This window comes from Rattus norvegicus, chromosome X (assembly GCF_036323735.1).
Source record: "Rattus norvegicus strain BN/NHsdMcwi chromosome X, GRCr8, whole genome shotgun sequence".
Classification (NCBI taxonomy): Eukaryota; Metazoa; Chordata; class Mammalia; order Rodentia; family Muridae; genus Rattus; species Rattus norvegicus.
Genome location: NC_086039.1, coordinates 111,691,235 through 111,708,256, shown reverse-complemented (window position 1 = coordinate 111,708,256; position 17,022 = coordinate 111,691,235). Strand labels below are relative to the sequence as shown.

The 17,022-nt window shown below is 38.9% G+C and overlaps 1 protein-coding gene across 2 annotated transcripts in view; it reads left to right on the top strand.

The window, feature by feature from the left end:
- The window catches only part of Chrdl1 (chordin-like 1), a 103,821-nt gene that overhangs the window by 81,428 nt on the left and 5,371 nt on the right, over positions 1-17,022 (top strand). For both annotated transcript variants that reach the window (XM_006257373.5, NM_199502.2), the window contains exons 8-11: positions 4,415-4,583; positions 7,898-8,092; positions 13,755-13,922; positions 16,798-16,887. In XM_006257373.5, coding sequence (XP_006257435.1) covers positions 4,415-4,583; positions 7,898-8,092; positions 13,755-13,922; positions 16,798-16,887 — 622 coding nt within the window. The remainder of the gene's footprint in view (positions 1-4,414; positions 4,584-7,897; positions 8,093-13,754; positions 13,923-16,797; positions 16,888-17,022) is intronic.

The following is a 17,022-nucleotide window of genomic DNA, read 5'->3' as shown; positions in this document are numbered from 1 at the left end:
AGCAGTTCCTGATTGGCTGACATTGTCTGTGTCAGCAATCCTTTGTTTCTCAGGCAGTCTTCAATTAGGTACCGCCAAAGGAGATGCTTTTGTGGCTTGAGTGGCCTCTGGTGCTTATGCAGAGGCTGCCACACTTTTCCTCCTACAGTCAGTCACATTGTCAGGGAAAAATGTCAATTTGTCCATTCTAACTGTCTATAAATTTACTGAAAGGTATAGACTTTGGGCTTCTTTAATTTCAGTGTAAGATGCTCTTATTTTTTAATTCTTATAATAAATCTAATTTAAAATTTTTAAAATGTTTTGGGAAAGACATTGGCCAAAAAGTTCTTCTAGCTAGGGACTGTTGGTTGACAGTGATTAGGATAATAATGATTTTGATTATGTGGGCTAGCATACATTCTGAAGACACCTTCCAAACCAAAATTTCTTTTATAGTTTCAGATCACTATACTTGCAATTATAAAAGATAATATGGAAAAATCCTATGTATCCTTTGCCCAGTTATATTCAATGGTATTATCTCACAAATCCATAAGAAAACATTTAGAACCAAAAATGCCCATTGAAGATTCTTTTTGGACCTTAAGGCTTTACATTTCTACCAATAAAATCGTCCTATTTTAAAGATTTTATTTGTAGTTTCAATTATGTGTATATTTATAAGCACATTATATACATACATACATACATACATACATACATACATACATACATGAAGGTATTTGCACCTAAGTGCTATACCCATAGAAGCCAGTAGAGGTTATCAGAGATAGACCTGAAGTTACAGATGTTTATGAGCCACCAAACATGGGTTCTGTGAAACCAAAATTAGATGCTCTGCAAAAGCAATATATTTTCTTAACTGAGGAGCCATCACTTCAGTACCCCCAAACCTTATCCTTTCTTTAAAAATTCACTAATACATAACATTTTATCAGTTACTGGAGTACCCTGCAATATTTCAACAATGTATGCACTGTTACATGTTTAAATCATGTTAAACATATCTGTTTCCTCATTTGTAATCTGTAGTCAAAGCTAGATGAGTGCAGTGTGTATATCATCACTGTTGTATATTATCAGTAGTGTGCCAGATCTTCTTGCTGCTGTCTAAGGAAGACTTAGGGCTCATCTTTGCCTCACACCTTCCTCCTTACTACTTTCCCCTGGTAACACACTCTGCACTCAATATACCTTTTAGATTCCTTATATGCGTGAGACCATGGAAACTCCTCATACTTTAAACACAAGAGCAAGGAAAGAAGGCATTGCTGGAAGAGCATCTGCAGTAGAGAAGCTCTTTCTAAATGGGAAAAAAATTCTTCTAGATGGACCTCAAAAGTAAAACAGTGTCTTTAGACCTTCAAGTTAGTAAGTCAGAAGTACCAAAATACTGAGGAAAAACATATTTCTAGCAAACATTTTTTGCCTTTCTTCTCCTCCCAAGCAGCCTTTTTACAACTATTTTTAAAGATAAGCTCCAATTTCACTTACAAGTCCAAGGTCTTGATGCCTTTTCTTCTTTGCTCCAATTTACGAGGTCAGACTGGCTCCTGAACTTTTTGTATTTGGTCAGAGGACAGACTCCAAAACAGCCATTCTACAAACTGTGAAGGTTATATTTAGGAAAATATATGTATATTTGCGTGCAATAACAATAAATGAAAAGAGAGACTAGAAATGTGAAAGAAAGCAATGAAAGGTTGGAGGGAGGGAAGCAAAGGGAGAAATGCTACAATTATAATATAGTCTCAAAGATTATAAAAAGTAAAAACATTCACACACCATCACCCCCTACCTCTTGCCCCAAACGAAAACCCTTTGTTTGTGATTCCCTACCTTGTATTCACATTAGAGCATCTGTAGAATGCATAAAATTCCTGATGCCCAGGTCTAACCTCAGACCAGTTACATCAGAAACTCTAGCGGTGACAACCAGTTCCTGGCATTTTTTTTACAGCTCCTTGGGTAAGCTTTACATGCAGTCACAGTAGAGTTCTGTTTGTAAAGACTTTTCTAGACACATAGCTGAAAGTCTTTCTGCTTGGAATACCTTTTAGCCATTCCTCTCTCTCCTCTTTCTACTTCCTTTTTCTTTCTATCTCTTTTCTAAATACTCCCACTCCGACTCTATCCTCAAAACCTCAACCTGGTACTCTGAACAGATTTTCATTACTTTCTGTCCTCCGATTCACTGCCTGCAAAATAAAAGACTGACAAGACGGATTAGTTCTCTTTATGCTGTGACAAATAGTTGACAGAAGCTACGTAGGAGGAAAGATTGACACGAAGTCTCAGGACAAATAAGTCTATCATGGTAGAGAAGGCATGGTGGCTTGAGTGGATCAATTTGTAGTATTGGGACAGTGATTGGAGCTCTTCACAGGGCCTGCTCACAGCAAGATGTAGAGAACTGGACTTGAACAAGAACCAAGTCTAGTGACTCACCTCAAACAGACAGATCTCACATCTTAAAAGTTCCATAATCTCTCCAAAAACTAGCACCAGGCAAGGGCCAAGTGTGTAGACAAGACTGTGAAGACATTTCCGACTTCAGATGAATGTGTGCAGCCAAGCAGGCTACAATAGGCTCTCTGCTCAAAACATCGATGCTTCTGGCTTTGTTCTTGGTTTGCAACCATTGCCATTACTACTCCTCAGTGCTAAAATAAAGTTTTGCATTTTTTGCTTGCCATTGTAAATCAGAGGACGTCATGTACTTGCAACTTTTCCCAGGTCACTCACGGACCCTCTCTAATTGTATTGCTTTTGAACACCTTTCTTTCGGCAGCAGTGGAACACCCACCACTCAGACTTGCTTCTTCATGTTTCCTTGGCAAAATGTTGACAAACAACAGGAGGGAAAGAACAGCCTGTAATGGCCTTTGTGAAATGCAACCGATTATGGCAGAAAGAGACATATAAACCATTGTGGGAATGAGAAATATTTGCCCTAAGAATCCCATCCGTGTGCATGATACCAAACTGGAGCAAGTTCTTGTTTGTGTGAACTGTTACGCAATGTTACCAGAGTAAACTCGTAGATATAGAGGATAATATTTTTTTGTCAGAAGTCCAAAGGAGTCCTTTTATTACAGTTTCTGTTCACTTTTCCCTTTTCCCAAAGCAAATTTTTTCAAAAGATGTGCTTATGATACAGAGCAAAATAAATTTGTCTCATGGAAGGTGTGGTCAAAGGATTTCCTAACTATCTAATTTTGTTTTCTCTATCAGTGAATATAAGGATCTTCCTTTTTTTACTGCCTGTGAAACCCTTTCATGGACTTTCCCTTCTATACTCATAATATAAGTCTCTACAACGCTCCATTTTATTTAAGCCATCGCTTTCTGCCTGCACTCTACTTCAGCTCCAGAGAAAGAGAAGGAGACTAGTTGAGCTTATTGAGCCTTGGACTCTTGCTAAAAGAGTGATGGTTACTATATCAGTACCAAAAGACTCTGTACTTCTTTTGGGAAAATACTTTTATTCACTGAACAGCTATGGATGCATACAGTCTAGATAATACACACTGTTCTCGGCACCAGAGATACAGCAGTGAACAAAACAATGTCCTTGACTCTGTAGAACTTGCATCCCACAACTCTCCTGTATCAGTAAAGTGCTCTGCTGTGTGATCTCTACATTGCCTGCGTTTCCACACTCAGGATACATTGTCTAGACCCTATTTGACTCCCAGGTTTTCCTCTTCCCCAGTTCATTTACGCATAACAGGGTTCAGTGCTTTGAAACAAACTTTTGGTTAAGTCATTTCTCGACTTAAGAAAAAAATCCCTCAAAGGCCTCTACACCCCTGCCTCTATCATTTACCAAATAAAGCACTTACCCCTTAGCTTGTCATTTAAAGTCCTCCATGATCTGGCTCCAACCCCCTTTTGGAATGTTATCCTTCAACTGTTCCCTTTTAAGGACTCTATGTTCTTTGCTACACCTTCTCAATTTGGAAACTTCTGCCTGGAATATTCCCCACAAACTGCCTGTTTAAAAAAAAAGAAGAGTCTACCCACTGTTCATGGCCCAGGTCACAAACCCTCCCCAACAAACATCTCGCCTCATAATTTAAACACCACTTTGGACTTTTTCCTGTGACCTGTTACCTTCTCACTTGTATTGCAGACTAAGTCTTAAACAGGGAAACACGAGTCTCTTAGCAAGAAGGCCCTTTAGGCTTTGGGGCTGCTTTCTTCCCCAGGAGTTTCTCTGTGAATGTAGTACCATCTACAAAGGAGAGAGGAAAACCTCAGCAAACTGTCTGTGCTGCTTTCACACCGTGGCATCCTTACCTTTGTTGTTAAAAATCAAAGCCATTGAATTGTTGCTGCCGTATATAACTCAATGCCTGCCCTCTCATTTTTGACATTTGTTTTGAACTTTTTTTCTTGTCCTTTATAGAGACATTCTTACCTCCGTTCCCCCTACGATCCTCCACCAAGCAGACAAGCTGGAGGTCTTCCCCGCTTTGCTGGGAGCAGAAGTCACCGGGGAGCTGTCATTGATTCTCAGCAAGCATCAGGGACCATCGTGCAGATCGTCATCAATAACAAGCACAAACATGGACAAGGTAAGGGGTAACCTCTTCAGCATGCCTTATCTTTAGAGAATGAACCTGGGACACAGAGCTTTATCCAATTTAAAAAAAACTTATATACTTACATGTGGATCACCTAATATGAAGTCTGCAAAGTGGTTATGAACAAGTGACTGGGGGTGACTTGTAGGACTTTCCCCATATGCACCCAGAGTGGTGTACACAAGTACCCTTTGTGCTTATGAGGGAGCCTCTAACACTTTCTCCATTGCCTCTGGGAGTTGGAGGTCATTTGGAAAAAATCTACTTTTTCAACAAACAGGACACCCAACATTCAAAACTAATCAGTGCCAAACACATCTGAAACTCTTCTCAATAGTTAAGTGTTAAATGTTAAGAGTTAAGTGTTAAGCTTTTCTCCTGGGACTCTTATTAAATATTCCTGGATCTAATCTTAGAGATTTGCTAATGAGGATCATGCTTCCAATTGAGTGAGCCAGTGAGATGTCCAGAAACCACGCAGCTGAGCACCGGGACCCCTGAGCAGGTTAACACTGTAGTCCACTCAGCCATGAGTCTGGTTGCATAAGAATCCATATATGTTCATTGGTCCATTTTTCTCCCCTCCTGCCTCAAGTACCTCATATCCAAATGTGGAGGTGAGAAGGAGAGAAAGGCATAAATATTGACTGATTCTGAGTTTGTTAAGTATCATGTCAATCAGGTTTTTTTTTGGAACCAAAGCCCAACTTGTTCCTTTTTGCATAACCACAGGCATGTTTTCTTTTCTTTAGAGAGAAAAATAAATCAAAAGGCAATTCTTTGAACAGGATAAAAGTAAATTATTAAACCAAATGAATGAATAACAGGGGGAAAACAATCTATTACAAAGAAGTCCTAGGATAAAGCCCAAAAGAGATGGTCAAGCCAAAGCTAGTTTATCACATCTGTTCCTAGTTAGATATAAATTTCAGATTATACATAAAATATCACTTTTTAAATCTACAGGCTAAAGAGAAAACTCCAAATGCAATTTAATAAAACAGTAGTTATTAATATGTATATTAATTTCTAACAATAGTTAAAATATGTATTATTGGCATGTGTTTGATTTGAAATGTATAGCCTTTAAGTTGCAAGGCTTTCTGATACAACATTATGGAAGGAAGAAGAGTTAGGTAAAAATACAGTTGGAGTTTTCAATCCTAAATTACCCCCAGTAGATTCCCTTTGCCTCTGGAAGTATTGCAAACCTTAAAAAAATGATTGAGGACAAAAATAGACTTTGAAAGCCTCATATAACATAATTTCCCTAAGAACTCTTCATTTTTCACAATAGAAGCTCATCCCTGACAGCCTTGGTGTCCTACAAAAGCCCTGGCTGCTTCGAATTTCTTTATCTGACACATTTATTTGGATACAGCCCTTCTCTTTTGACCTTTCTGTTAGAGTTCACTGAAGAAACTCTTGTCTTCACCTTAACGCCCAAACCCCAGCTGGATGATTCAAAATCGTCTTCTGGAATTTTGTCGGTGGGAGGAGGCTGCTTTCCCTTCTAAGGCTACATTTTATTCCACTGCAGAGTGTGGGATTCTGCTCAGTCTGGACTGTTCCCATTGTCCAAAGGTTTAGAAGGAAGACAACACTTAACCCTTAGCTATTGAACTCTTAAGAGTGTTATCTGCCCTGTGTTCCCTGAGTAAGGATCACACTTCACCTGAGCTCTCTCCATAATGACTGAGGTGCACGCTCTTAGACCTTTGTTAAAAATAACAAAAGAAAACCAAGGCTCCTCCATTTGAAACTTGAATCCTGCCAAAATGTACTTAAAGTCAACTCTGTACCCATTTACAAAATGTTCTAGAAAACCATGTTACGGTGTCAGAAGGTGAGAGAAGAGATAAGGGCAGAGGGAAAGAGCAACACATCCTGTCAGATTTCTGTGATTCTCCTCATAGCCCTGGGCCTCACTCTTTACTATCTATTGAGAATCGCTGTGCACTGGGATCTTCTCCAGCTTAGGTTCTTGGAAATCTTTACACAGATTGACCTGTTAGAGGGCCCAGTACTCAGCTAGTTCCTGCAAAGTACAATAAAAGACAGTCAACATCGTTCATATTCTTTAATGTGACCCAGTGGACTTGAGGAGAAAGAAATAGCCCAGTGATTCATCCTGAGTCTGTGTTGCAGCCAAATCAGTCAGTTCCTAGAAACGCCCCATCTGGGAATATGTCTTCCCCCAGCCCTGCCCAAAGCAATCCACCCTACCCTAGAGATAACGTTGATCAAGATGCCGACAGGTCTCCTTGGGTGTGATGAGGTGATGGAAATAATAAAAGACACACCCAGACCCAAATACTGCTTGCTGTACCCACAGTGTCTGCCTTTTAGAAATGGAGAAGATTCATTCTCAGACATCTCCATTCACATCACTGCCTGTCCATTTATTTTCCTGAAACGTAGCTCCAAATGGCTGACATACATGGAACGATGTTCTTTGTCCCTTTCCCTAAATATATTCCCTCTGCCTATAGCCCAGATGCATGTTCATTCAAGGTATTTCAGAAAACTTTGAGTTAATGACTATACTTCCCCTCAACAACTGCCTCAGAGGCAAAAGATATCTGTCTGTAAGGCAAGTACTTACTTGCTATAGCCACATTTCTACCATAGCTACCAATGGGAAACTTGGAAAAATCTCTAAAGATTAAAGACATAAAATGTCACCACCTCACAAGTTGCCTGACACATGTGTGGTCTTTTCCTCTCAGTCTTGTCTTACCATCACTCTTCCTGTACCAAAACATATTTTGGCAATATTGAACCTGATGCCCATCCATCTCTATGAGTAAGTTAACTCCTCATAACATTTGATATTCTGACTAGATTTGATTCAGTATTTACATGAAATTGGCCCTTTGGAAAGAGAAGTATTTTTTGCTTCTAGCCCTCCTAGATAGCAAATCTCTTTGGGAAATACCCAGAAGTCTGACTATTTAAACCACACACATTTTCTGTGGCACTCAAGATATTAAAATACTACATTCTACTTAAGATTCTTTATCAGATGTTCAAGACAAATAGAACTCCATTTTAATGTATTCATTCCTTACATAGCCCCATTGAAAAACTATTTGCAGTTTGCACACTATTATTCAGACTATTCGTAAGCATCCAGAGGCTGCTGCAGATGCACATAGACTCAGACAGTGCTATGGTAGGAGACTATCCCTGTAAATGCACCTTCTTGCCCAGAACAAAGGATGTTGGACATTTTTAAGAATATGTGAGTAGTGCTCTAAACCTAGTAATTCGTCTTCACTCTCTACTCCTGTGTTCTCTTCCAGTGTGTGTTTCCAATGGAAAGACCTATTCTCACGGAGAATCCTGGCATCCAAATCTACGAGCTTTTGGCATTGTGGAATGTGTTCTATGCACTTGTAATGTCACCAAGCAAGAATGTAAGAAAATCCACTGCCCCAATCGATACCCCTGCAAGTATCCTCAAAAATTAGATGGAAAGTGCTGCAAGGTGTGCCCAGGTAAAAAGGCAAAAGGTGCATTGGCTGGAGGCCCTGCCTTTGGTTGAATGAGATTCAGACGTAGTCCTATTCAGTCTTCTTTGTGCATCAAAGCTATAAATGACCTGTCATATAGTTCTAACGATAATAGTTCTAGCAAGAATGAACTTCATCCTTTCCTCTTCTGAGACACTGATGGTTGCTTTGAAGGAATTAACTACTCAGAGTTTCTTTTGTCTACAACCTCAAACACATGCCAAATTGCTTAACTCGTTCTGGCTTTTCTAAATTAGAGCATTTACTGTTGCAGACCATTATCACTGTTTTAGGGAAAGTCACATCGTTCACGTTTTAAATCACTGACTAACTCACTTCAAGACATAATCCAGTTCTCTTTTACAGATGAGATATGCATGAGTTACAGTGGAGAGAAATTAGGTTCTGATCCAAATCTAAGGTTATTATATGACCTTGAAAATACATCAAATCAATATGTATCAAACCCCATGTGAAAAATTAAAAAGTTTGTTACTGTGCTCCATAACTATATTTTAATTTGCAATTTCTTTTTAAAATTTTTGAGACATGGTATCTGTATATATTTATGGGGGTACAGTACGTTAATTCAACATATATATGGTATAATTATCAAATCAGGATAATTATCATTCTCTCTTCTCTGATATTTAACCCTAGACTCTTCTAGTCATTTTAAATTTTTTCATCAATTGGTTTTGTTGTTATGGTAACTCCACTGTGCTATAGAAATAATTCATTCTATTGGTATCTTAGGATCTATTATCTAACTTCTATCTCCCCTTTACCACCTTCCAACACTAAAATCTTATATTACTCCTTCATTAATGACAAGAACAGTGAAGTGTATAAACTGACTTCCCCAGAGTCGTGAAACTAATTGATAATACAATGAAGATGTCAAACCCAGGTCACTTCCAGCCCATTGTCTTTTCTACTTGAAAATGTTACTCATCTATTCTAAACACAAATTATTAAAATGGTGGTTTTTAAGACATGAGCTACATAAAAAATTACCATCTATAATATTGGCATTGTAACTTTGGCTTGCTACAGCTTTCCTGTGTGATCTAGAACAAGCACCTTCACCTTTATGAGCCTCCATTTCTTTTTCTTCAAATTGAGATGGCTAAAGCAAGTGACTTCCTACAGCCACCACCACCACCACCACCCCTCAATTCCAGAATTCCACTATCAGTGAATTAGCCATTCAAAGGCACATGAATTTATCATTTCTTAGGCCTTCTGAAAAGAATTTATGTAAATACAAGTAGAAAACAAACACTTTTTTAAAATGCAGATAGATCATGTATCCCTTCCATTAAGCAACAGTTCCTGCGTAGCAGGCAAACATGCATTCAATACTTGAGTATCTTCATGTGAGCCAATGATTCTGGAAATTGTCTGTACATTGGAAAAACCCAGGGGGTTTCTAATAATACCTGTGCCTCATCTCCAGAGATTGCAATCTAATCAATTTGAATTGTGGCATGGGTTTGGACCCCCTTTTTCATTCCTCGGGCTCCTTTGATATACAGAAAAGTTTCAGAACAATTTCTGTCTGCTCACAGTGGCTCATGTTCTTGTCCTTATAAGATGTGGTTGGTGGCACAGCAGTACCTAGGAGATAATTATAAAAACTGACTCCCAGGCCTCTGCCTGTTCTACATCCAAATCAACAGTTAAGATCATCAAGTGATTCTACTTGAAGTATAGTTTGGGAAGGGATGATTTAAGGTAACTCTAATGGCCTTCATCTTCCATGGTGAAAGTCACAGGGACAGGATGTGGATATATAAAGGACAAGAGATAACCAATAGTAGAGAACTTGGCATCTAAAATTCAGGTGGGAGCATGCTTATTAGGGGTAGGCAGGGAGCATATTCTAGAAATGATATGGATATCAGGGCCACCCAAACATGGTGACTTATTGTCACTTCAAAGTCATAAATCTTTATGTCAGTTGAAATCCCCAATTTCTTGGGCCAAATATCCAACATTTATACTTAAAGGATAATCTATGATAAAAAAATCAATAATTACCTTAATACTGAAGATAAGGTATTCTTTTTTTTTATTAACTTGAGTATTTCTTATTTACATTTCGAATGTTATTCAAGATAAGGTATTCTAATTTGATTCTTTTATTTTCAGACAAAAAAATCTGATTTCACACTGTGCTTAGGATTTTATTAATATCAGTATTTGAAATGAAAGTAGAAAATTGGAACTGAGCATGCATTAGTTTAAAAAATAATTTCCCTCTCAGGTTGGCTGTGTTTTTAAAACATCCCGATAAGCAATTCCACCTCTGAGAAAGTAAATGGAGACACATAAAGGTCTAAAAGCCAGGATTTTTTGGTGCAGTGTTATTTATAATAGTGAAAACTTGACAATGATCAGAAAATTCACTCATAAGGGAATGGCTAAATTATGGTATAAGTACACTGTGGAAAATTATACAGGCATTAAAATCATTGTAGACCAAGACTGCTGATGTGGAAATACTAAGTTAAAAAGCAAGCTACAAAAATAAGTGTATTATACTTAATTTTGTGTTTAAGAAAGAGTTTGTCTGTGTTTAGATTTTTTAAAGCCTGGAAGGGGCTATGACAGAATGTTTACAGAGATCATCTTTGAATAACTGACTTATGAAGTATTCCTATTTTCTTCTTTCACTTGTATTTTTAAAAATTTCAATAACAAACATGTAATACTTTCATCACTTGAAAACATAATAAAAGTTGTTGTTTTAAAAACCACCTTCCAGAATTCCAATTGTCAATATATTATACAATCTGACTGACTGAATTTTGTTTCCCCTGACGAACTATTTTTACTGTTTCCCATCCTAATTGGATATGTTCAGATAGCATATCCATCGGCATCATGGAAAGAGAGAGTTCCAAGCTCATTCTATGTACTTTTCTCTCTCTGAGCCAGACCTGGGTTTGTGCACTTTAAATCACTCCTAGGGATCATATTGCCCAAGAGTCACTGTCTGCATGGCCAGGCACCTGTACCGAAATTCAGCACCGGCAAAGCACTAAGGAGTATGTCTTGTGATCACCTTAAAAAACACATGTTAAGTATCTACTGCATGGAAATACAAACACTGAAGAATAAGAGGTGAACAAGACAGGCAAAGGCTATGGCCTGGTTCTTGCTTTGTTATGGAGAAGAAACACAGTGAAACCAAATCAAGAACATAATTTTAGCAGGTGATGGGGACTGTGAGGGGAAATGGCGCAAGATCAGGAGATGGTGAATAGTGGGGAAAAAGGTGTTTTCAAGACAGTAGTCAGGGAAGGCTTCTCTGAGAATGTGATGTTCAAATAGACTCCTGGATGACAGGCAAGGGTCCACAAACAGAAATAACATGCCATCAGTGGCCTCTTAAATTAATAATGGCACATGATCTGGAAAACAATGGACAAAGCAGCGAAAGAAAAAGAATATTGTTTTGGTAGGGAAGAAAGAAATGAAGTTCACTGGTGACCAAGCCTAACATTTCATCCTAACAAATGATAGCAGGCTCCATCAACAACAAACACGGGCCAAGCAAGGTAAATGATGTAAGTTCTGCTTCTCTTCTATTGCTCTGCCAGAGGCCAGCCTTCCCGTTCATGTCAATATCCACTTCCTGGATTGACTAAGACATACACCTCCTACAGGTTTCCCAACTCACTTCTCATACCCCAGGTCCTGCTGCCCTGATACCCGGAATTCTTTACACACTTCTTTTGGATTTGATCATTAAATGCCCTTGTCATGACACAAAAACTTTCTTGATCTGAGATAACACATCTTTATCTGTCATCACCACCTCCCAAAATAATGGTATCTAAGTTTCTTAGTTCTAGATGGCGCAGGATAGTGTTCTCATGGGGAATGGACATGGCCAGCAATGACTCCAATTGTGGCACGGTTCGCTGAAAAGGAGATGAGAGTAGACAAGCATGGAGGTGAGGTGCCTTGACATGGCAAGTGTGAAAAGTGCAAGATGTTCTTGAATACATCTGTCTAAGGACAAAATTTGCCTCTTTTAGGGTCTTCCAGTTTCAACTTGGGCTGAGTTGCTACTGGGGTTTGTTGTTTGTGAATTTCTTCAGTTGTGTAAGTGCAGATCTCAGGAGCGGTTGGTGCTTCTAAATGACTCCTTTGGATACTGAGAAAACTTTGAGCATATGACTTCTAGTGACATCATGGGTTGGGTTACATGTGTCAGTTACATTCATAGCCAAATTATGATAAACTCAGCCCTCCTTGTAAAGGTGACAATTGAATTCCTAGAAGTCCCTTCCTTCCACTGAAGACTGAGAGCACACAGACCTTAATTATCTAACATCACCAAAAAAAAAAAAAAAAACCTTGCCTGCCAAGTAATCAAATGGCTAAAAAGAAAGAGACAGGGAGAAAGGAAGCTTGCTTCTAAGGATAATCCACAAAGTGAACGATCCAAATTGGAACTGTCAAGAGATCACAGTGGTTTTGTCTTTCTAGTGCCAAATGATGGGAGGTGGAGGTATAGAAGAAAATCGAGTCCAAAAGAGACATACAATAGCAATTTGATCACAATGTCCAGTCCAATCTGCCTGATTAGACAACAGTCAATGTGAGCCACAGATCCCCCAAGCATTCAACCCTTAAGTGGTTTCATCATTGACAGTTCAGCTATTCTGATAGATGTCTTCCATACAGTCTCAAAGTTTTTATGGTGTGTAAGATTTTTTCGTCATTGTTATTTGAGTCAGACACTTTGAATATACACCTAACAAAGGAACAACTCACTAATAATCAATCAGAGGAACACATATTTTTTAATATGTGGCTTGGGCAAAGGGGAGTATCGTGTGAAATGTCAAGTATTATGGGGCTGGTGACTTTCTTTATTCCTGGAAGCTGAAGTTCAACTGTTTGGTAGACATAGGATATGATCCACACACAGATGGTGGATTTGACCAATTTTTTTGTGTATCTCCCAACCGTTCCTTTGACATAGCATACACATGACTAATCTGACATCTAGATTTTGGCACTGGTGCTGATCCGGTATTATCATTCCTCTTACAAACAAATCAAAGAGCATTCAGAAATGTCAAGCCAATTTGGATGGATATGTTGGGCAAGTATATGCACATAAGTGAGTGTCATGAGTGTTTTCTAAGTATACAGAAATGATGTCAGAGAAGCTATCCAAAGCCCTCTGTCAGCCTGTTTCCTGGGCCTCTCTTAGCAACATGGGGCTGGACAGAACACGATTTTACTCTAGTATGGAAAATTCAATTCCCCCTTAAGTACCTAAAAAATGTATACCTGGCTAAAGTATTCCTCTTCACTGGGTCCACTTCTCTCAGTGACTGTTGTAGGGAGATCCAGCTCAGTGTGTGGGTATACCCTACACAGCCACAGATTCTGTCATCACTTGAACTCATGAGAGGTTAAATGTGTCTCAGTGATTTGATGGCTGCTAACGGATCAGCTGGAGCTGAGTTAGTGAGGTAAATCTGGAAACCTCGTTTCTGTAAAAATGGTCCTGTTGATTGTTTACTCCTGATCAGTGTCAGTGATTTTAGGCTAAACACAGAAATTCATTTCTAGTTTTAAAAAAATCTATGCCAAACCTCTACTTGCTTCCTGGTTCCAGAAGAACCTCCAAGTCAAAACTTTGACAGCAAAGGTTCCTTTTGTGGAGAAGAAACCATGCCTGTATATGAGGCTGTGCTCGTGGAGGATGGAGAGACAGCCAGAAAAGTAGCACTGGAGACCGAGAAACCACCTCAAGTAGAGGTTCACGTTTGGACTATTCGAAAGGGTGAGCAAAACAGCACTGAGTTTGTGTTTTTAAGTATAGCCGATAAAGGAGGAGTCACCTTAATTTTGCTTCAACATGTTCCTATGTTTGGGTCAGAAGTTATCCTGTTGCTTAGAAACTGGCAGATGTCTAGCTAGATATTATACTTTCAAATTTAACACAGCTTGTGCTAAAGATTAACAATTAACTCTTCAGATTCCCAAGGTTCTCTTTTTCACAGCACCAAAATCCGAAGGAGGGACTCTTTCTTCTTCTGGTAACAAAGGCTTTTGTTTTCATTCAATTTTTCGATAACAGATACATTCTCTCCTATACATCTTATTCTACTATTTTCATTTTTATAACTTCTAAGGAGAAAAGCATGTAGTTCAACTTTGACCAACATATCTTTTCTAATTTCATTTTAAAGTTTTAGTTAGGTTGTAAAGTAGCAGGATCTCATATATAGTTTGTTAGTTCGTTATTTTGTTTGACCCATCCCATTTCCTTAACAAGCTTCCACAGACTCCTTCGCTCCTGGTATTTCCCCTTCCACTTTAATATTAAATGCTATTACACTCCGTATAGCTCTCCCTTAAAGCCTTTTTTTCTTCTAGCTTCCCAACATCAACACACATGCTTACTCTCACAAAAAATGCATATATATACAAATTAGAAGGTAGAATCCGTATAAGGAAGAGTACATCTTGTTTTTCTCTTTCTGGATGCATATCATAATCAGTGAGCCAATTTGCTTTATTTTGCCTTGGTTCTATTTTTATATCAAATACCTAAGCTCTACCACCAGAGTTTATTTTGTTGTTCTGAGCAAGGCACGTGCATCAATCAGTATATTTCCTTAAGTCCTCAAAGTGGTTCTAATCTGTAGCCAACATTGTAAACTAATAAACTTGCAGGCTACCTTTCCAATACAAGGCTCAAGAAACAGGAGAACCCATCCTTCCAGTGTGAAATTATGTCTGTGGAATTACACCATGCACTCTGGATTAAGACAAATTTAAAACATCCTTCCTACTTTCAAAAAGATTATGGTCTTGGGCTCACTGTGTAAAGAAGTTTTGGTGACAAGCCTGATGAATTTAGTTCCATCCCTGGAACTCACGTGGTGGGACTGAATCCCACAAGTAAATTGTCCTCTGACCCTCACATGTGTGGTGTGGTGTGGTACACAAGTGCCTACACACACACACACACACACACACACACACACACAAACACACACTGAAAAGATTATAGTCTAACTCAAAACAATCCTGTCATGATATCCAGTTGCCTCCACAACAACCAATTAACCAATATTCTTTTTAATACTCAATGTACTCCTACATCTATCTATTCACACCACCATGCTGTATAGACAAAACTAGTGCTGATCTAGGTCAAGGTTTTCTGGAATCTAAGGGTAGGCCTAAGATTTTACTTGGACAATAAGATATATCCTTTATCTGTCGAACCTACCTCCTTTCCAAGGCTCAAGGGTATTCAAATATCTAGGTATAGTGGCACGTACCTTTAACCTTATTACTTCAGAGGCAAAGGCAAGTGGATCTCTGTGAATTCAAGGGCAGCATGATCTACACAGTCCTAAGTCAGTCAGGGAGAGCTACAAAGTAAACTCCTATCTCAAAAAAGCAACAATAATAACCAATGTTCAAATATGTGTATGCTTCAGCATCCTGCACAGAATTGTACTAAGGTGATGCTAGCTAGTCTTTCTCTAGAGATGAGAATATAGTAGGCCTTGGATACATTATAAACATTTCCTGATCAGGCAGAAACTTGTGATACTAATGCAAGTGGTACTTGGATCCCACTTTAAGAACTACTGCTATAATTTTTATTGCATATTTTCTCTTTCCTTTTTTTCCCCAACAACCTTGCCTTTTCTCCCCACCCATTAGAAAGCATGATAGCATGCACATATACCTGTCAGTTGTGTTGCTTTTGCCTTTATAGCTAGCAATGCTGATTTTCTACCTTTAACTGCATGCCATGTCTGTTTACTAGTCACCTGGGACTAAGAACTGGCCTCCTGGTTTCTCAAGCAGTGATCCCAGCCACATATCCTTTACCCCACTAACGTACACGTGGCTCACAATTTGCCAGTAACCTCTACTTATACTGAAAGGGGGTTTATGCTTCGTGGACACCGCAAAACCCAAGTTTTGTCTCCTTCCTTTGCTGTTGACCCCTGAGTTCAGGTGAGCTGGTGACATGTTGCTTCTTAACTTCTTGGCTGGTTTCAGCTATTTACTTGCGTCTAATAGAAACTATGTATGCAAAGTTGAAACTGTGGGCTGATGCCTCAGAACTCTACCCCTTACCATTTGTTTAGGTTTTGTTTGTTGGGAGAAGAAGCCTACAGTAATTATGACTATTTTCCAAAGGAAAAATTTGTTCTTCTGTGTGAATTCAGGAATGGGGGTAGCTTCTCCATTTATGCAAATAATATGCCTGTGATCCTACTACTGGCTTTTTATTATTTAGTCATGAGGGCAGCCTAGTGGTTTGGCAAGAACTTGTCTACCCAAATTATGGCCAAAGGCAAAATTTCTAATACTGCCTCTGGCTACAGAAGCTCCAACCAGTGCTCATGCTTTTGGTAGGCAGGAGTCCCATGGTCAGAAGTACTACCTTCCTTATCTCCAGTCCCAGGGGAAGCTAAAGAAAGACCAGTGTGCCAAGGAAACAAATGGAGTCAATTAAAATCCCTAAACTGTCCAAGTTCCTGGTTAAGTACATTACACAGCCTAGCTCAATACTCCTAAGACCCAGTAATGAGATTCTGCTCAGCCTGGGCAGAAAAGAGGGTCTTTGCTTCCAAAAAGTGATAGAAAATATTTCATCACCTGTCCTCCTTTGTGCTTGGTCCTAGGCATTCTCCAGCACTTCCACATTGAGAAGATTTCCAAGGAGATGTTTGGGGGTCTCCATCATTTCAAGCTGGTGACTCGAACCACCATGAGTAAGTGGTACCTCCTTTTATTCTTTGCTGGAAACCACCTCTATTTTTTAAATGTAGTATAGCCATACATAAAGTACTTTTGAATTCTCAGTGAACATAAAGAATGCTCAGTGTCAACATTAGAGAATGTTCTAT